This window comes from Amphiura filiformis, chromosome 9 (genome assembly GCF_039555335.1).
Source record: "Amphiura filiformis chromosome 9, Afil_fr2py, whole genome shotgun sequence".
Lineage (NCBI taxonomy): Eukaryota > Metazoa > Echinodermata > Ophiuroidea > Amphilepidida > Amphiuridae > Amphiura > Amphiura filiformis.
In genome coordinates this window covers 42,479,860-42,501,656 of record NC_092636.1, presented here as the reverse complement: position 1 = coordinate 42,501,656, position 21,797 = coordinate 42,479,860, and the positions used below count along the sequence as shown (strand labels likewise).

General features: G+C 39.2%; 1 protein-coding gene across 1 annotated transcript in view; it reads right to left on the bottom strand.

Moving 5' to 3' along the window:
- The window catches only part of LOC140161017 (gem-associated protein 5-like), a 52,472-nt gene that overhangs the window by 25,363 nt on the left and 5,312 nt on the right, over nucleotides 1–21,797 (bottom strand). Inside the window, exons 2-15 of the mRNA XM_072184399.1 lie at nucleotides 14,462–14,616; nucleotides 13,235–13,416; nucleotides 11,923–12,336; nucleotides 10,947–11,106; nucleotides 9,945–10,157; nucleotides 8,332–8,417; nucleotides 7,785–7,870; nucleotides 6,999–7,129; nucleotides 6,205–6,278; nucleotides 5,082–5,347; nucleotides 4,073–4,218; nucleotides 3,218–3,389; nucleotides 2,078–2,479; nucleotides 476–589 (exon numbers count right to left, since the gene is read on the bottom strand). Coding sequence (XP_072040500.1) covers nucleotides 476–589; nucleotides 2,078–2,479; nucleotides 3,218–3,389; nucleotides 4,073–4,218; nucleotides 5,082–5,347; nucleotides 6,205–6,278; nucleotides 6,999–7,129; nucleotides 7,785–7,870; nucleotides 8,332–8,417; nucleotides 9,945–10,157; nucleotides 10,947–11,106; nucleotides 11,923–12,336; nucleotides 13,235–13,416; nucleotides 14,462–14,616 — 2,601 coding nt within the window. The remainder of the gene's footprint in view (nucleotides 1–475; nucleotides 590–2,077; nucleotides 2,480–3,217; nucleotides 3,390–4,072; nucleotides 4,219–5,081; nucleotides 5,348–6,204; nucleotides 6,279–6,998; nucleotides 7,130–7,784; nucleotides 7,871–8,331; nucleotides 8,418–9,944; nucleotides 10,158–10,946; nucleotides 11,107–11,922; nucleotides 12,337–13,234; nucleotides 13,417–14,461; nucleotides 14,617–21,797) is intronic.

Sequence of the window (21,797 nt, the reverse complement as noted above, 5' to 3'; positions counted from 1 at the left end):
TAACAAGACGAGGGTCAGTCTGGAGCTGGTCAGGAAGTAGTTGGCATAAGAACTCTGGAGCATTTCAAGAGGACATTCGATGACACTATGGAGGGCAAGATAAAGAGGTTGAATTTGGAGGGAGGAGGGTTCTTCCCCTGTAAGGAGATCTATGATGCAAATGGCAAGCCTCTGGACTGTATCTAGCTAGGTTTGACAGTGATGTAGGAGTTGCTCCATATGATATGGCATGCTAGCATACTCCATCTTTCATCTGACCATACTCTTGTAAGTTATGGCTCTGTGAGCAGGCACTAGGTAGGGTGCACCACAGCAGAGGAAACCAATTCACTAGTATAGGCTGCAGCTGCCTTATTATATACTTGGATTTTATTTGGTAATATGCCATATAATCACAAACATACACTCACACTGTCAGCAGTACTACCTGGACATGATGCAGCCAGAGTACAGTAACAACCACTTATATTCTTACCATATTTCATAGCAGCTAATTGTATACAATCTGCCTGTTTATGAGCCCGTGTCCTGTTGTCTAAGCCACAGCTTACTGGAAATAATGACTTCTGCTTCTTCTTTTTACCACGATCTTCAAAAGAAATGGATGAGTTGAAAATTATAAATATTGCATTCAGCATGCAACCACAAAAATACTTTCAAGCATTCTTTGAGATAAAAGATTGTTTTGAGACGCAGCTGTGTTATCTATCACCTGAAATATTTTACTGCCTTGTTGTTCCATGTAAAAATAATGGTACCTTGTGCTCTAACAAGTTTATATACTGCTGGGTCTCAAAACAATATTTTTATTGTCATTCTTAAATAGATCAAGTGTAAAATCAGTTTGGATATAATTTACAATCCACTTTTTCCAAATTCAATACCTGTTAATAGAATAGACAAATCTATAGAGCCTTCGTGCATGAATGCAAAATAGCGGCTTTTTAGCGCACAGTGCCGATGAATGAGATCACAGCATGCAAACCTTAAGATGATATTATGCAACAGCCATGTATACATCCAGCTGTACTCTAGTGCCTCAATGATCACAGAAAAGGATCAATGATATATGTAGAATAATGGCAATTTTTTAAAAATAAAACAGAATGTGGCCTAATGGTTAGGGTGCATGAGGTACCAGGTGCAATTCCCGGCGGTGGAGATTTGTTGGGATATTGAATTGGGGAAAAAATATCTAAAATTGGAAACCTATGTAGATTAAATTCAGACTTCCACTCTCCCCATGGTTCATTTAGAATTGGGTAAATGAATCATGATTCATGAAAGTACTCCATCCTTCTGAGGGGACATTAAGCCACTGGTCCAATGTACAGAGAGCCATACCTGTACATGTATCTTGCAGGCAGTTTAGAAAAGAGTAGGATGTTAACCTCTGCCTGTTCCCAACCCATCACAATCTTTAAATGGACCCCAATGAAAATTAGCTTCAATAGAGGCTTTCGTGGGTTATCCACAATAATCTTGTGCGAAAATCATTGGGACAGATGATGTTTGAAAGATCAAATTCCTGTGAATTGAACCTGACGCTGAAAATACATGACAGGTTTCATAGGTCATGTTATGTATTTGTTTACTCCTCTCCCCCTACCCCCCCCAAAACAATGTTGGAGCACAGATTGAGCTCAACCACCTTTCACTATTTTTCAGCATTCAAAATTGAATATGGGGAGCTGGAATGTGTGAAATAAACAAGCTGTACTAATATTGATAATGTGAATTTGCATATATCTTTATATTAAAAAAAGGATTGACAAGTTTATAAAAGCGTGTATATAAAAAGATGGCAAATTTATTAATCTATCCATAGCTGAAAGAATGGTCAAAATCGAACAACGCGTTTAGGAGATATGGCTATATTTATGATATTAATGTTGAAGTTCAACATTGAATAAGGGGAGTGGGGATGCGTGAAATAAACAAACTGTCCCAAGCTTTTCGCGCGGATAGCAGGGTTGTCAAACCCAAACAAATCAATCAAATTAAAAAAATACTAAATGAATCAATTAGCCAAAGACACTTCTGCATTTGCTCATTGTCCAAGAGAGTGTTCGGTTACCTTTTCTGATCTTCATATATGATGGTTCCTTGGCTACTTCTACAGCTTCCTCCATGTAACTACTCTCTGCTTCTCCCATCTTGCTCACAACTCGTACCTCCTCCTCCTTCGATTTCCTTGACTCACTCACTGAAGCTTGTTCCTTGTCATCATGAGACGCAGGTTGTGATTGGCTCATCACTGTATCAATACCCTCTATTCTCTGTGTAATGCCTTCTGATTGGTCAGTGGTGTTAGTGGAGGATGCAACCATTGGCTCAACAGGAGTGTTAGATGCGACATTGGTAGTTGCCTCTGGTGATTTAGCAGGATTGTTTTTCTTTTGTTTTTGTTTCTTTCCTTTCTTAGGCTTTGCATCTCCCGATTGAAACCTTGCTGTTTTAAATAGGGCTTCCTTCTTTTCTAAAATCAAAATAAGAAAGACGAAGTAAATCAAGAAGGCCATCAGAATTTTTCTTTGCTGTTTGAGCCCCAGGAGGTACTACCATATGGGGATGTGCTGCATAACATGGGTCTCATTTTCGGCTATTTGGTATATCAATGATCCTTTTTTCAAGGCCAAATTTGGTATACATGTATATTGTAAACTTTTGGCAATTTGTAGTATCAGTAGCGATGGGTCAAATTGGGGAGGGTGGGGAATTGGTATATGAATGGATCCCCTTACAAATTCTCAGTGGCACATCCCTACCCAGACCAAACTTGAGCACCCCATGGTTTGAACATAACACATGCAAAGAAGAGCCATGTCCCTACAGACATTACAACTAATAAACCCACTTTATAATATTTACACAATGGACCGGATCATGTTACATATGTGACCTGCTACCACGAAATGAGGATCAAATCACAAGTTGGTAGTTTCAAGACATCCTTGCTGCTGCCGAGTTGATGTTCTTTCTTTGCCGTGCACCTGTACAAACCTGTTCTTTGTTTGCCACACACCTGTATGTCCTTGGTGAATGGTCAATTGTGCCCCATTCACAATGGACATACAGACATACAACTGGCTTGTACAGATTTGTGAGAAACAAAGAACACTAATGCAGCAACCAGGATGTCTTGAAATTACCAACTTGCGACTTTACGCTCATTTCGCCACATATTCTGTTTTCTTGAAATAGACAAGCCACTTACTTTTCGGTGGGTATTTATTTTCACATTCTGATATCTTCCATTTGCGTAGAGTGAAGTCTTCGCTACCGGTATAGATAACATCTTCATCTGTGGCGCTCCAATGGCAAGTAAAGATCCTCCCTCTATGACCACGGTAATTGTACAAAGGCTCTCCTTTCATTACATCCCAAACCTGCACAGGGATAACATAACATATTAACCCTTTACATACTGGTGCAGATGAAAAAAATCAAAAATTTCTAAATTGAACATTTTCATTCATTCATTAATTCATTAATTTTTTCACTCTTCATAACAATAGTAGAATACATAACATACAAAATACAATGTGAGAGAGTGAGGGAATCACAGGAAAGGCCATGCCTGAAAATCTATGATTCCTGGCCTTGTTTGGTTAATTCAACATTGGACATGGCAGAAGATTGACAGTTTAATGAATAACTAACAACAAGCTGCCATATCCTGATATGAATTGACCTACACAAAATAGAAAAATAATGACCATATATCTGGAATCAGCATGAAAAATGCATTAAAATAAGTTCAAACAAGAATTGTATTCAGACCTGAAACTAACCTCTAGTGAAAAACGCTGAAATGCTCAAAAAAAGCTGAAAAACAGCGTGAAATTGGGGTAAAATGGCTCAAATTGGGCTGAAAATAAATAAAAGGGTGTAAATTCAATGAACATAAAAAACTGATATCTACTAAAAAGGGAAAAAGTTTCAGGTCTGAGTATAGTAAGTCTATAGCCTACTTTCCCTTCTTTACATTACTGACACATTTGCCAATTAACATTTTTTGCACTCTACACAAAATAGATATTTTCATCCATCAATCCAAACTGTCTCTCACCTGAGCTGTACCATCATAGGATGCCGATACCAATCGACTATCACCATGAGGACTCCATGACAACGCTGTCACTCGTACGGTATGACCACTCAAACAGCACATACTACTGGTCATGGGTGTGTCCAGTTGAACTGGATCTCTTGGACCTGATACACAAATCAAAAAGTAATTGAATCAATATCAACCTCAATTTGGCCTATTACAGTTGACTTCCATACACCCTCTATGGAAAACATGACATTATATAATCTTCCACACAGGGATTGTGAATTTCAAATGGGGTTAGCTGAATGGGTGGCTCCATTTGAAATCAAGAGTGTGGAAGATTTTGTTCATATCTTTCATAGGGGGTGTATGGATTTCAACTGGAATAGCCCAATGCAGAAGTTCAAGGATGCAAATGGGTACATGTATTTCTGACATTAATGCAGTGTGTACGATAAAGAACGTTACAGGCTATTCGAAAAGAGCAGGCGATCATCCCGGTATTGTTGACTGCATGTATTCAAAAATACACTCACCTACTCTAGGTTCCAGAGTAAAAATAAGTACAGTTTGTCTGTACGCAGTGTGCTAATACTCATACATATGAGGCTAGCACTAATAAGGAAGAAGAAGAATTGCAAAATTTCCAGAAAATTGAACCGGCACTTGGCCAGACGGCCATCAATCATTTGATGGCCATGCAAGGCATCAAACATTTATGGGATCTTGTTGGGAGAATAGGCTAGGGGGTATCACCCCCTCACTACCCATTTATTTGCTCTTTTTATTGCATCCATGAGAAGTTGAATTATTATTGCAGATCATTTAATACTATACTGAATCCAATTGTTATTTTTTATGCATGAAACAGATTACAAAGATAACAATGAGGGGGTCAAATTTTGTGCAGCAGTAACCCATCTTGATCAAACCATACATTAACATTACTACTATTAATACATGACACCTTTAAAGTAAAAATTTTTACAGCATTGGATAAAAATACTGTGAAATCTCAACTTACCCAACACCTTATTCAGATCATACACATGGACGTGTGGGTCATTGGAACCAGAGGCTAGCCAATATCTCTGCTGCTCTGATTGGCTGCTATTCACCCCAACATTTGCAGTGCTGCTGTCTGATTGGCAAGTTACTTCACTCCCTGGATGTGATTGGTCAGTTGGTAAAGCAGTGGGAGGATACCATTTCAAGCAGTTGATGAGTTTATGATGCACATGAATGGTACAGAGGAGGAGCAGATTGGAAGCAGCAAAGACATCTATGGATCTGTAAAGGGTATACAAAGACACCATGGATTTAAAATATGAAAAGTTTCACAATAATCCTTAACTACAAGATTCCTTCTGGAGCCGCCTGCTCAGGTACACCATCACCAAGGTACTTGGCAGTCGCCAGAGTACTTGGGTGGTACTGTGCAGTACCAAGGGAGTACCAGTGCAGTACCAGTGCAGTACTACTACTGCTTGTGGGTCATGTGCAATAGCAGCATTGGTACATAATTGGTACTTTGTGCGCACTAGTCAGGTACCTTGGTACTGCAATAATAATCTTGTAGTGTATGTCCTGTTCAGTAAGTAGTACTTCTATCATCATCATATTAACGATGAAAGAAAATTAATCAAAGTAACTCTTTAATCTTACTCAAGTGGAAGAAACATGCACCCCATATACATGATACTTGAACAAATATTAATCGTAGCTGCCACCAAAGCAATGCAGAGACCAATAAACACCATTTTCAAACTTTTTGAGCTAAGGTCACCAACATCTGCCTTATAATGCTGGCTTTAGTTTGACACCCTACTTTAAAAATTCCAAGATATATTTGTGAAAATATGATCAAAAGTACATGCACAATTTTTCGATTATTTTCTATTCAATATTTGACCATTTTTTTATATGGATATATTGGTTTAGCATCTGAACTCTTCCATTTTTCAACTGCTTTTGAAAGTCACAATAAAGCACCCATAACCTATTTATCCAAGATGGAAGTTTTAAATGGCATGCTCATTGTTAATCAAATATACGTATCTTCTTGGGATATAAGGAATCTTTCGGAAGCCAAAATTTTTTGGGTACATGTACATGTGAATGGTGTTCTTGTCAAGAATTCTTCTTACCCATCCTCGTTTCCCATGGCAACAGCCCTGCCATCTGGGCACCATGATACATCTGTCCTTTGAGGCAGCATGTGCTGGAGATTAAAGAATTTATTATGAATAGTGTAAATAATACATCTAAAAAATATACAAAGACTTCATAAACACTTCAAATTATTATTCCTTATTCCTCATAAATAGTTTTTAAAGTCACCTTTTGTCTCGGATTATAGGATGACGTATGTCTATATATTGGTTCACCCAGTGGCGTAGCCAGGATTTTTGAACGGAGGGGGCACAACTTGTAAATGTACCGACGGAAATATTTTTTTGCCGACGGAAGTTGTGATTTGTTGACCCAAAAAATTTTTGCATGGTTTGAAAAACTGAAGAGCAAAAAAAAAAGGATAATAAGCGATATCAACATTAAAACACACAATTTTTATGTAAAATTCAATTTCATTCACAATTTTTCATTTTTTTTTTGAGAATTCTCCCCCTTTACCGGTGAATAATAGCCTATTGTTAACCCAATTTTTTTTCCACCAACACCTTCCGTCTACCGACGGCCTTACATGTACCGACGGCCATGGGTTCACCTCAAGTTCGGCAGTGACGTAGGTGCATGTTTCGATGGTGGCAGTATCGAATCGTGTGCGTAAGTTAATTGCGCAGAGTGTACACGCCCACATACAAGGGTGTTTTGTCGGCACCGCAAAAAAGCACTGACCTCACCAACAAAATTGAGGTGAACCAAAGAATAGCTTTAGACATTGGGAGAAAGTTATGCGATATTTAAGTTCCTGGCCACTTACCTCTATATTGTTAGCATCTCTAATGAGTTTATTCATATTCACTGCATCACCTTGTAGATTGGATGAATCATGCTGTAAGACGGCACCTTCACCTCCACAACTGTACAGATGTAACAATGCACACTCACTATCTGTATTTAAAAAATGAAGAGAAAATTAAATATGTGACATGTTCTGATTCATACAGACCAAAGTTTTTGAAAGCTATACTACCATCCATTCACTCATTCTCATGGAGGGGAATAGTCAATAAGGCCAGCATGATACCCTTTCATGAGACAGATAAAATAGAGCAAACCAAGAATCAGGTAATCTATTTTTGCAATTCCCTTATGAGATGGGTGGATGAATCACACAAAACAAAAAATATGCAACAAAGAAAGCATTTTTGTGCAGACTATGACAAATTGCACCAATTTAGACAAGTGTGTGCGTCGGTGTTTGCTTGCAAGCGAGGACACACACAAGATTTTTTACTCCAAACTGTGGACTTACCTACAACCGAGTACCGTTTTCGGTTTCAAACTGCTGCAATAAACCTCAAATGCACGCAATTGAGCAATACTTGCTCAAAACCGCGGACCATACATGTAAAAACTACAGTCCTCAGTTGATGGTTAAAATTCTGTTTTGTATCATACACAAAATAAACCCACCATATTTTAGTCCACGGTTAGGCGATGAAAACACCATACACACATCCGCAGTTAGATAGCAATAGTCAGTGTCCATGGTTGCCAGCAATCACACACAGTGGTGTGAGTATGGGTGTTATAATTACTATACCTGATTTTGCAGGGCATGGAGGTCCCCATGACAAAGCGTAAACAGTCTTCCTGTGAAATGTGCTGGATAATATTGGTGGTTTATTGCTGCAACAAAAATTATATAAAACAAATTTTCACTAGTGTTGGTAGTACTACATCATGATACATAACTAACAAATTAAATGTCACGTAACATTATTGTTGTGCAGGAAAAACCTCCTATGTAAATGTTCACTATTATTCATTTGGCAACAGGGAACAGAACAATTTGTCAAATTGGAAGGTATTGACATTTTGCAGGGGACACAAAAACTGCCTGAATGTTCAAAAATGTTGCTTTTTTATTATGCAAGTGTTTAATATCCTTTGTAAAATGTAAATACCTTCAAATTTTAGATTTTGTTCATTGTTTTGCCAAATGAGTAATATTGAAAGTTTCCATTGGAGGTTCTACGTTGCCTTATTTTACAATAAGATACAAAATAAAACATTTAGCCAGAGTTTGAGGTAAATTTTTAGCCAATTTTTATAAATGGTAATAACAACCTATACTATAATAAGCTTACCTTTGTGTGATGTTATTATAGACACCAACTCTGCCGTCATCGGTTGCATATGCAAGGCAATTTTCACGCGTAGGATGCCAGCATACCTGATGACAAGGAATAGGTTGACAAGTAAAATTGTCAAATTAATGGTTAATCACTATGAATTTAAAGGTGGATGACCTGATTGGCAGCATCATCCCCCCACTTTACCCCCATCAAAATACAGATTTTGGTACCAGGTGCAAGCTCATATTTTTCTCATTAACATATTGAAATAAGGTGTTCCAAATCGGTATATTTCTAAAGCAATCATCAAAAACTGTTGGAATTAGTCTCGCTGAGGTCATCAGTGGCGTAGATTTCTTTTTGACATGGGGGGGGGGGATGAGGTTGGAAAAAATTCTTGAAGTATAGTGAATCCAGTACCTTCTGGCAAAAGAATAAGTTTATGGTACAAATGCGTGCGAAGCGCACGAAAAATTTTACTATTTTGAAGCTAAACTGAAGAAATATGGTGCAAACATGGAATAAATGTGCGCGAAAAATTGCACTTTCGGGGCTAAAATGGGCAAATATGAGGTTAATTTGGTCAGAAACCTATATTCAGGCATCAACATTGGGGGGATGATTGTATGGAGCATCCCCCCGGCAAAATATTGGGCCGGGATCTACGCCTATGGCTGAGGTACACCACGCTTGAGACTAATTCAACAGTTTTTACATTATCTTCAAAAATACACTGATTTGGAACTCCTAATTTCAATATGTTAATGAGAAAAATAGTGTCTTTCATTTGGTATCAATATATTAGATGATCATGATGATTATCATTAATGAAAACACTGAAGACTACTAGTATCATGCTGTATATACATTTCTGTAATTCCATACGGAATACGTCACATTAACAAGAAACATTTACTTGTTCTTTTTGCCTGAATGCTTGAAAGGGACGCCATTTTATGTTAGTATGTGAGTTGATTTTTGCAAATAATTGGGTCACCTTCCTTTAATTGCAACTTACATTTTCTTTATCACTTCAATTTAAATTCTTAAACATTTGTAATTTTTCCTTGTCATGTCATTGGTCGGCCCATTTTATACGAGACAAGTACAACTAGTGTTTTTTGAACTGCATGGTTGCGTATATCGTTTGTGTTGCGCACAACATGGTATGCGTGCAGCAATCTTACGCATCAGCTTGGTGTAATATTTTGTGTCTGTGTGTGAAGTACATGTAGATAGATTTGCCAGGTTTGTACACAGGAGTGACTGGATGAATTTGATTAAAATTGCCATAAGGAATGAATTGAAATTACATGTAAACGCTAAATCTCTGACACTATTCACTTTGCTATTTCTGTACTTTCCTATGTAATAATCGCAATTTTTTGCAACAATTAACGAGCAGGGACTGAATCTGCATATTCACATCAGAAGTTTATAAAACAAGAAGACTAGCTATACTTGGGTATTGACAAAAAGAGGCGGCTCAGACCGATCAAGAAAAAACTTGCCGGTCCGGATACATCGGGTTTGTCATAAAATGTTCAGGTTGGGTTCGGGGATAGATGGGACGAGGTCCGGAATCGGGTGAAGAAAATCTTGCTCCGTAGGGCTCTAATACTTACTGCTGTAACCTTTGCTTTAATACCCTGCCATAACACAGTAACATCACAGTGTTGCCCTGGTGAGGCTGTGTTCCAAACTCTGATCATGTTGTCTCCAACACCGATAGCCAATCTGCTTTGATCCAGCGGAGAGGGCGCTATACAGTAAACAAAGCCGCCGAGAGAAGACAGGCACCAATCTGCTTGCAGTGTGCTGCAGTTCCAACAAATTAACTGTCAAAGATGATACAAAAGATGGTTTACTGGTTGCTCCTTACTATCATTAGGCATGTTCAATAAAAATTGAAGTACTTTTAAATTGCTTCAGACCTAATTTATTGGCTGGGACTTGATGAAAGAAACATTTTGGCATTTAAATAATCTTAATCGGACGTTCCATTCCAGAGATATGGCCTTTCGAGTGTCACGGTTTTATATAGGGCTGCTAGAACATTTAAAAAAGTTAAAAGTCCAAAAACTGAGTAATAATAACAGAAAGTGCAATTTTAAGGTGCTTTTCCTTAATGTATTTATTAACTAGCGGTATCTGGAACATTATATTTGCTTTTAACAACATGAAATAAGATCATCCTGAAAATTTAAGCAATTTTGTTGACATACAACAAAAAATATAAGACCTCAAAACCCATGGTTTGTTTGGTGGACCCCTAAGGATGATCCTAGATGGCTGCCATGGAAAATATCTCCATATAGGAGTGCATTATTTCAAATGAATAGTGGTAGTCTTAAACATCGTTCAATCTTTTACGATCAGCACATTTTATCTTCAAAAATGATTATATTTCATCATGCCATAAGTTTGGTAACATTAATCACTTCAAACCCTTACCCTAATCCTAATTTCTTGTAACATTACAAAAGAATAACCCAAATTTGGTTCTGGTACTTAATAATCATTTGTATCATTTCTGAAGTTTGTATTAAAAATAACCCCCATTATTATAGAAATCTGAAAATTTTCAGAAGCTACACCACCCTATTGCCTATTAATACATGTCATACCTTGCGATCCATAGATGTTGTAATTAATGTATCTGGTGTTGGTCCCTGGGAGATGTTGAATACAATCCTCATATGCATGTTGATACCACCAGCATCATGGCTACCAAGACATTCCCATTTGGGTTTGCTACCACTCAAGTCCCATCTCACCACATCACCACTGATACATGAACAAACAAACAAACAAACAAACAAACACATGTTTCAAATGTTTTTAAAATATTCCCTATAGGTAGTTATGCCTCTCTTTATATGCATATCTTGTAGGAATCTCCTGAAGCCTTCCATGCAAAAATCAGTGTTTCAAAAAATGAAAAAGTGGTATGTTACTGAAAGAACTAGATTAGAAAAGGCTTAAAACAAACAATTGAGCCCAGATTAATGTTAAGTCCTTATTTAGACCTGAGTATCTGATTGTCTATGAGCAGGATCCGACTTTTGTACAGATTTGGCCAAGCTTTTAAAGTTTCTTGCATGTCAAAAACACCAAGCTATATTTTGAAACTGCCTTAATTTGACTTCTATGTATGTCCTAATTCAGTGTTGTAGTCAAGACCTCTATGTCTGAGACCGAGACCGAGACCAAGACCTGCCCGTCCGAGACCGAGACCGAGACCGAGACCAAACCTTCCGAGACCAAGACCACCCCTTCCGAGACCTAGACCTCTATGTTCCGAGACCAAGACCAAGACCTTGGTTTAATCCCGGGGGATACTCAAGTTTGGTTTGGGTAGGTATACATAAGAACAGTGGTATACATAAATGAGCAACCATCTCTAAACAAAAGAGGGGGACTCCATTTTAACTTATCTCATGCATGGGACGGAGCCATCTACAAAGCTGTCTATCACATGACCAGTCCAACAGGTCAGTTGCCTAATGAAGCCTGGTGGTTCCAGATACAATGTTGCAAGGTTGTAAAAAGTAAGTTCAAGTATTAGATTTATTTCTAAAATTCTAGAGTGTATATACTAACCTATGTGAGCTTGAAATAAATGATGTCTTTTCATTTGGTATCCACCAGAGAGCCACCCACACTCTGCTTCCCCTACCCCCATCATCACCCCTATCTCGAGTCCTCTGGAACCCCTTCGGTGGAAGCCGTAGAGTTTGAATGGTCTTCCCATTGGCTGTATCCCACACACGAATGGTGCGATCTTTACTACCAGTCAGCAGCAGACAGTCATCTTCTTTCTGGCTGTTGTCTTCTGCGGTCTCCCTCCAGCTGTTGTCATCATTGCTTGCATTTGATGGTTTATGGGAGGGTAAGATTTCTCCACTGGAGGGAGCCCAGCAAATGGAATGGATCTCATCTTCATGTCCTCTCATCCGTTGTAGGATGTTGCCTTTGTTGTTGATGTCAATAAGTAGCACGAGGGCATTCTTATACCTACAAAGTACAAAGGGGGGTGGGTAAAGCAACAGATAAGTTGTTATAAATTGCTGGTATTGAATCATTACCACTTGAAGATATTCATATTACTATATACATGTCCCAGATTGGTCTATTCCAGTTTAAAATCATACATCCCCCTATGGAAGACAAGACCTTAATCTCCCACACAGGAAGTGTGAATTTCAAATGGGGTTACCTGATTGGGTGAACCCATTTGAAATCTACACTTTCTGTGTGGGAGATTAAGGTTATTCCTTCCATAGGGGGTGTATGGATTTCAACTTGCTCCATCCCTACAAATTAAGAAATGATTTGAACACCCATTCTGTTTCAAAACTCTAGCAAATACTCTTTAATTTAATGGCCTGTAACCAAATCACCCCTTCCCATGATATGAAGGTCCAGGGCTTGTACACAAGCACTGGGCTATTCAAGTTCAAACCCAGGCATAAACCCCCCTATGGAAGACATTAACTTAATATTTCAAACAGGGAATGTGAATTTCAAAAAGAGTCATCCATTCAGGTAACCCCATTTGAAATTCATCCTCCCTGTGTGCAATGGAAGATTAAAGACATGTCTTCCATAGGACAGGGATGTAAATGGGCAACATATCCATTTCCAATATCTCCATCTTGTCCTTTGACAGGTAGCCGAGGGCTTGCATATGCGTTATTGAACATTTAGGGGGGTTTGTCCAGCGTATACATTGTAGGCTGCAGGGTATCACCCCCTCCTAAAAAGGCTCTTTTTATGATGATCCAAACTTCCTGAGCTCTGGTAATTTCTGGACGATTTACATCCCTGATAGGCTACTGATTTCAACTGGAATATCACATTATTTTGTTAACATATCGTCCACATCACCCTGATACTTAAATTTAATACTTACCCTACCGCTACATGTGCTGCATTGTGTGGACTACACGCCAAGCTGAAGATTTGATTTGATTCAGGAATAAACAGCTTGCTATCATTACTGGCTAAGTCCCAACACACGAGGGCACCCTTCTCATCTCCAGATACTATCAAGTCCTTGAGTATTGGTGACCAATGAAGTGTAGTCACTTTGAACTGTATTTGGAATAAGAAAAAGTTGTTGACCCTCTTTGTTGCAAACATAGGACATGTACAATGAATCCATATTCAACCTTAGTGCTCGAGCACTTATAAAAAGTATTCATTTGAAGAGAGTGCTTATTATTTCCTGTGGTATGAAACATTATGGAATTTTTCTTTGCAAAAACAAGAGCTGTACAATGTATTTGTTAAGAACCAATTTATTAGGGCAACATGCTTTGGACATTGGGACAGCAAAAACCAAAGCTAAACAAAATAATGCTATGTCTAAAAGCCCTTGGCAGTTTCATGGAATACAGGTTTTTGTTTTTGTTGTTGTTGATTTTCTTAGAAATTTTGAATTAAGATGTCATTTGTGAGTGTTCAAAAGTACATAGCATAAAACTGTTGTTTATTTACACAATTATCAATTGCTTTATACCTAAACAATGCGAGTATCGAATCAAGTAAATTTTACAGAAAAAAAATATAAAAAAAGGAAATTAATTTGCCATTTCAGCTGGAATGGACGTGCTAAGAAAAGCGAACACATGCTTCAATGTTGGAATGAATATAATATGCTTTGGTTTTGGATGATCCCATTCTTTCACCATGCAATCATCACTTTATGTAGCACACAACTGGGTCTGGTCTGTTGTACTACATAATGATATCCCTCCCCCTGGTATACTTTGTAGCCTATTATGCTCCTACCTGATGTACTTTGTTTCTTTGGTGAGTGTCTTGGTTTTGACATCCCATACTCTCATCTAACCATGCAATCATTACTTGATGTAGCGCATGGCTGGCTCTGGTCTGCTGTCCTACATAATGGTATCCCTCCCCCTGGTATACACTATATGTAGCCTATATGTACATGCTCCTACCTGATGTACTTTGTTTCTTTGGTGAGTGTCTTGGTTTTGACATCCCATACTCTCATCTAACCATGCAATCATTACTTGATGTAGCGCATGGCTGGCTCTGGTCTGCTGTCCTACATAATGGTATCCCTCCCCCTGGTATACTCTATATGTAGCCTATATGTACATGCTCCTACCTGATGTACTTTGTGTTCTTTGGTGATTGTCTTGGTTTTGACATCCCATACTTTCACCATGCAATCATCACTTGACGTAGCACACAACTGGGTCTGATCTGCTGTCGTACAGAACGATATGCCAGTCACCCTCTCACAGTGACCGTGGAGAATACCTATGTGTATACAAATGTACAAATTTTGATGAGTTAGAGTTAGTTCTTTCTTCAAATCTTTCAACTCTAAAGCTGAAGACTAAAAATTTCAATAAATAGGTATGCTCACATTCCAACTTTACGCTGGGAAGTGAGGTAATAATTGGATTAACATAGCAGTAAGTGAAAACAATATTTGAATACACCGCGCTGCGCTGGTATGTTCATGCGGTACCTCTGCATTGAACCATATCATGCTGATCACTGGCACCTGTAAGATTAGTATCTTTGAAAAGACCGGTATTGTATTCAATCTAAGATTGCAGACATACACAGGTGATGAGTGCAACCTGCTTGTAGTGCAGGGCGATATATTCAAAATTGTTTTCACCTATTACTATGGTAGTTAATCCATAGAGTAAAGCAATACCTTCCATGGAAAACTGTCAAAATGCTTTCGCAATTGTCTTTCCTCATTTTGACACTGCAGTTCTGTTTGGTCCAATTTCAGTGCCTGTCACAAAAATAATACGCTAGCCCGTGTTTTGCTCTCTGCAGACATCAGAACTTCAGTCTACAATATGATGAGGGACCTGGACTGGGTTATTAGCTGTACATGTAGATGGGAGCATCAATTACTTATTTTAACTTTTAAATGTCTCACACAAATTGCTCCTGAATATCTTTCTTCTTATTTTACCTTCACTCATTCAACACATTCTAAATGTACAAGGGCTCACTCTCAAAACAGCTTGGTTGTTCCACTATGGATAACCTCTTCTGGAAAGAAAACTTTCCTTTACAGATCTTCAGTTGCTTGGAACAAGCTTCCTCCCAATCTTCGTATCAATTTTAATTCAATGAGTTTGGGTGGATTCAAAAATGTAATTGGTCAGTAAGTTTTGTATAATAATTTGAGCTCAACATTGCTGCATTTTGTTTTGTATCATGTTTGGTTCTTTCATTTTGTATATATCTTTCTTATCATGTATATACATAATTATAATTAGGTCTTCCAGGGAGACCAGTACATTTGTATTAATGGAATTTCCTGAATAAATAAAAAATTTGATTTGCCAGTGTATAGACAGACTATAGACAGAGTTTATCAAACCAACCTCCTTATTTCTGATCAGTGGTAGGTCTAGCATTACCATCTGGGGAAAATCCCAGTAAAGTAGGGTTTTCAGACATTTTCTGTTTTGGTAGGGAGGGGGAGCACTTAAATTTATGGGGCTTGATCAACTTTAGAAGAACTGATTTAAAAAAAAGATATGTGTTTCATGTACATGACAAGTAAATGTTCGTGACATGGTCATTATATGACTATGACATGAGTTGATATGAAAAAAGTTACACTTGAGAGAAAAATCACCAATTCTGATTTAATATCATGTGTTGATTGATTCACATGAATTTCAATAAATAAACAACTCCTGACCAGTTTAAGCTCGAACTAGCTCCGACATTGTCGTGGAAAGTACCTTTCGCTGCTCTGAAAAGTCATTCAAAAAATTGTCCTTTTAAGTATAACTATGGACAAAAGTTGGTGTGTATAATATGTTGAGCAATCACATATGACAGGTATACATCAGTGACACATGTTTCTAATGTCATGAATGTGACATGAGTATTTTACTTTAAAAGGGCATTTCATGATCCACAACCTCATCCACCCACTTTTTTCAAAAATGTTGAGATTTTTATACTAAACTGACATGGAATATGCACTTTCAGTTTCCCACGCGTTTGAATGGGAATTGGATTGCGTACTTTCCCAATTTTTGGTGAGCATATTTCTCCAATATTTTGGGAAGTTGACGTCGAATGTTCTATTCTATATATTGTTTTCCAATAATGTCTTTTGCCAATAGTATGTTTAAAGTTGTAATTTTGTGTTTTTGATCGCAAAGATCGGATATTTTATTCGATTTGAATTCTGAACCCTTCGCAAGAGTGCAGAATTTGGCAGAACTTTGACAATAATTTTTTTTTTTTTTTTTTTAATGTCAAGACATATCAAGGCATTTAAAACAGCTGTTATCGTTTCAATAAAGCTGACGGGTTGGCGCCTAGATAGCTATTAACCTCCTTTTTTAAGCTGTTCCGTTTCGCAATTCCAGGAATGTGAGGTGGGAGTGCATTCCATGTGCGGGCTGTAGATGGAATGAAAGACCGCTCATGACTAACAAGGTTAGATCTTGGAATTTGAACTGCAAGGTCGTGAGATCTAACTGAACGGCGAAGGCGAGGGTCAGTCTGGAGCTGGTCCGGAAGTAGTTGGCATAGTAATTCAGGGACATTCCCGTAGAAAATTTGATGGAACATAGTGGTGGCACCTACTGTTCTACGGTGAGCCAAAGGCTGAATTTGAAGAGAGGAAAGTTCTTCTCCAGGGAGATCGATGATGCGAGCAGCACGCCTCTGGACTGCATCTAGTTTTGACAGTGAATGATCACTAAAATGCATTCGATCCTTAATTTTGTTTCAACCGAGTCTTAAATTAGCAAGCACAATAAGGTGGGTACCAATATTATATGTATGATGATCCAGATGGTTGACGACTGAGGGCAGCAGTCTACATGTACATGTACAACATACAATGTACATGACATCATGGACATAAATGTTCAAGTTTTATGGGCAGGCAGGCATTCCTTTTACTTTCTGGGTTTTATTTTTACATGTAATAGCTGCCTGCCTTCTGCACTGGTTAGGGTTAGGGTTAGGGTTATAACACTGTACTTCCACAAGGCAGCTATAACATGTAAGAATAAAAACCTAAAGTAAAGAAACGCCGTTCTATGTTTTATACATCATTGATTTAGGTATGCCAGGTGAATTCAAATTTGCCATCAAACTGCATCATTTTATATATCAAATTAAAGCCCTTGAGTAACGAAAGCCAACACTGAAAACCTTTTTGTCATAGCACTTTCCGTAGCAAAGTTACATCTTGTCAAAGATTGACTTTCATCAAAAAGATTCTCCTATAATTAAAGACAGAGATAAATGCAATTTATCGCGTCTGATGTCACTGTCAATTACGATCCTTGATTGGTTTACACAGGTTAATCAGCGCGTAAAAGGAAGACCGATCTATCTGGTGCTTGTAAGATCCAATAGATTTAGGGGTTGTTTACTCACTGTAATAACAGACACATTTCACTACTCAAGTTGACAAGTACTTTCATGGTCGACGCCATTTTATCTTGTGACCTTTGTTGTAACCCTAGCAACCAAATAGATGGCGCTATACTGTTTACTCTCAGAGGGGTTGGTAAGCTTGAACATTACATCTCTCCCCTTTTTAGATAAAAGTCACTTTGCTTATTGTAAACACTGAATGTTAATGTCCATGAGTTCAAGAGTTCTCAACAAATTGTTCACTGTTAAGCAACTTGTATAGTGCTATGAACTTGTAAGTTTATACCAGGTTAAATAGCAATGTTCATTAAAACTCAGAAGATGATCAACATACTTTGAGTCTGGTGTTTTTGTATTGACCTGTTTTGCATTTTGTTTTGTTTTTTATAACACCAAAACAATTAATACAACGTGTTCCAAAAACTCCAAAACAACACTGAGCACAACTTGCTCAAATTATCAAACTTTGGCACTTGGTATCTTTCCAGTGCTAAGATAAAGTTTAAAGTCTCACAACTGGTACACATGTCTTGTGCACTTTAACTATCAATTTTCAAAGAACAGTTTCAAACAGGGAACTTTGAACATGACGCGATTACGCACCAAAACAACCTAATAACATGCGCTTTACTTATCGGGTAAATATAAGTATGCACTTTACAGAGTGTTACGCTTTTAGAGCGCTAGGTAACATAACTCTCAAGTTTCTTGGGTGGCTGTCTGATCCTTGTGGACCGTCTTGGTTGAGTTGTGCTGAGTTGAGATGGCTGCAATTCAACAGATGGTTCTGCTGGAGTCTCAGCTGCTGCTGGTTGATCAGAAGTCACAGGGAACATTGAGGCAGGGGTATCTGCATCTGGGAGTTCCACAGGGTCGTGTGTGGGGACCATTTCTAGATTCATGGGAGTGTCTGCAGGGAGTCTCTTGAAGAAGGATACATTCCTTGTAAGTCTTGCCTCACCTCTTTGGACAGTTATAGCGTTTCCTCTCCTTTCAACTACTATGAAGGGATGAGGATTGTATGGTGGATCGAGCATGTTTTTTCTGTTCTGTTTCACTAACACCCGATCACCTACTTTGATGTTGGATTCAGTCACATGGAGATGCTTGTCGGCGTTTGCTTTGATTTTGCCCTTTTGTTCAGCATCTCTACTGCGAATTTTGTCGTTGACAGTCTTTGTCGGGACTTGTGGAAGGGTCGTTCTCATCTTTCTGCCGTTCAGTGCTTCACTGGGCGAAACACCTGTCGTCGCGTGTGGGGTAGCACGGTATTGGCGAAGAAAACCCCACAACTCTTGCTTCCAGTTGCTTGCTGTCCGGATAGCTTTCACCAATGTTCTCATAAACCGCTCAACTTCCCGTTTGCTCGCATGCCACAACGGTGTACATTTACGATGAGTGAAACCGTAGAATTCTGCGAACTTAGTAAATTCACTGCCATTGAACGGCGGTCCATTGTCTGTGCGTACTATTTCAGGGATACCCTGACGAGCAAATACTGCGTCTAGTTTAGGGATTACCGATCTTGCTGACGTAGAGCTTACTATTTCCACTTCAGGAAAACGACTAAAGTCATCAACTATCACGAGCAAGTATTCACCAGTCGGAAAGGGACCTTTAAAGTCAACCGAGACTTCCTGCCAGGGACCATCCGGTAGTTGAGTCATTCGTAGTGGCTCAGGAGGGATCTTTCCTGACATTGTCGCTGCTTGACATGGGACACATCCATGAACCTTGTGTTCAACTTTGGAGTCTATGCCGGGGAACCATATCTTTTCACGTAACAGTTTCTTTGTTTTAACGATTCCGCGGTGCGAGTCATGTGCAAGATCGATGGCTCGTTCTCTCAGGGCTGACGGTAGAACTAATCGCGTATCACGTAGGGTGACCGCTTTGTCCAATACCATACGCTCGTGGCGTATTTGCTTAAAGTCACTGATCGCGTTGTCATTCCAGTCCTTTTCTTTTCCACTTAGAAGGGCTGCTTTGATCTTCTGTAGTGTGGAATCATGTTTTGTCGCTTCGACGACTTCCTCGTATGTCATTGCTTTTGGAACTGCGTTATGACATACGTAATGAACGTATTCATCAGATACTGATACTTCCGATGCAAGGTTAGGGTCGGTGTGACTGGGTGGGTGCCTGGACAAATAGTCAGACGGATTGTCTTTCCCAGGTTGATAGACGAGTGTGTAGTCATACTGCTGAAGTTTTAACAACCACAGTTCAATGCGTGCATTTGGCTTTGAGTTCTTGTTATTAAACAATGGCAGAAGTGGCTTGTGGTCAGTACATACTACAAAATCACTACCGAACAAGTACATGCGAAAGTGCAAAATTGCCCAAGTCACGCCAAGCGCTTAGCGCTCAATTTGTGAGTATCTAGATTCTGTATCCTTAAGCGCAGCTGGCTTGCGTGACGCTACCACGTGACCTTCTTGACATAACATCGCTCCTAGGCGCTGGGGCTAGCGTCCACAACAACAGTTGATTTTTTGGCAGGGTCAAAGTACACGGTTACTCCTGATCCAGAGAGGGCGCTCTTCAGATTATCAAAAGACTGTTGTTCATCGGTTCCCCACTTCCACTCTATATCTTTGTGGGTTAGCTGGCGCAAGGGAGCGGTGATTGATGCGTAGTGTGGTATGAACCGGGCGACATATTGTGCCATTCCAAGCAAAGACATGACCTCTTTCGCATTGCTAGGGGGCGCTGCATTGACTATAGCCGCTATCTTTTGCGGGTCAGGGGTGACGCCTTCTGCGCTGAATACATGTCCGAAGAATTGTACTTTGTGCTGGGAAAACGTGCACTTGCTTTTGTTTAAGCGCCGTTACATTCAGCGCGGTCGCTGAAGCACCGCTGCAAGATTCTTGTCATGTTCCTGCTGCGTGCTGCCATAAACAATTATGTCGTCAGACATGTTGCGACATCCATCCAAACCTGCTAACATACGCGCTACCGCATTTTGGAAGATTTCTGAGGCCGCGTTTACCCCAATCATTAATCTTTTATACCTGTACAATCCTGAATGGGTTGTAAACGTGGTAATGTACCTACTCTCTGGGTGTAATTCAAATTGATGGTAGCCTGCTTTTAGGTCAAGTGTACTAAAGACAGTGGCTCCGTTCAAATCTGTGATAACTTCCTCAATGGTAGGCATGGGGTGTTTTTCACGCTGTATTGCCTGATTTGCTTCCCTCATATCAACGCACACGCGCACTGATTTGTCTTTTTTAGGCACTATCACAACAGGGCTAATCCAAGGTGTTGGACCGGTCGCGGACTCGATTACATCATCATCGAGTAGCTGCTCAATTGCTACGTCAACATCTTTTCTCACATGAAAAGGAATTCTCCTATGTTTTTGGATTTTTGGTTGCACGTTTTCATCTATGTGCAGTTTGATCACCTCATTTTCACCTTACCAATACCATTGAAAAGATCATCATAACTTGCTATCATGTCATCAGTATTGTTTGTGACTGAGACATTGTTTGTGATTTCAATTAGCCCAAGCTCAGATGAAGTTCCAAATGACAATAAATTGCCTGCGCTGCCCTCTACAACACTGAATTTGGTTGTTACCTCGCATTTCCAACACTTACACGCTTTAATCTCACCAATGACAGGGAGGGGAGCTTTTGCATTATAACCAAAAACCGGCGTACTTGATTCTCGCAAGCTGGTTGAGGGCGCACTAGTTTCCTTGAGGAGGCGATTAAAGGATGCGCTATCCATGATATTGACACTGGCTTGTGAGTCAATACCGGCTTTTAGGACTACGCCGCCAATTACCATGTCGCATGAGGGGAGCCGATCTTTTTACGCGAGCTGGTGTTTGCGAACACGTATTCTGACTCGTCATCCTCTTGCGCGTTTGTTGCTGCGCCTACAGATGAACTTGCACTTACTGCGTTTGCTTTTTTGAAGATGAACTATAGCAGTATTTCTCAAAATGATTGCTCCGCCCACACGAGTGACATATTTTACCTGCTGCTGGGCACGGCGATTGCGTATGCGGATAAACGCCACCACAATTCCTGCATTTGTTT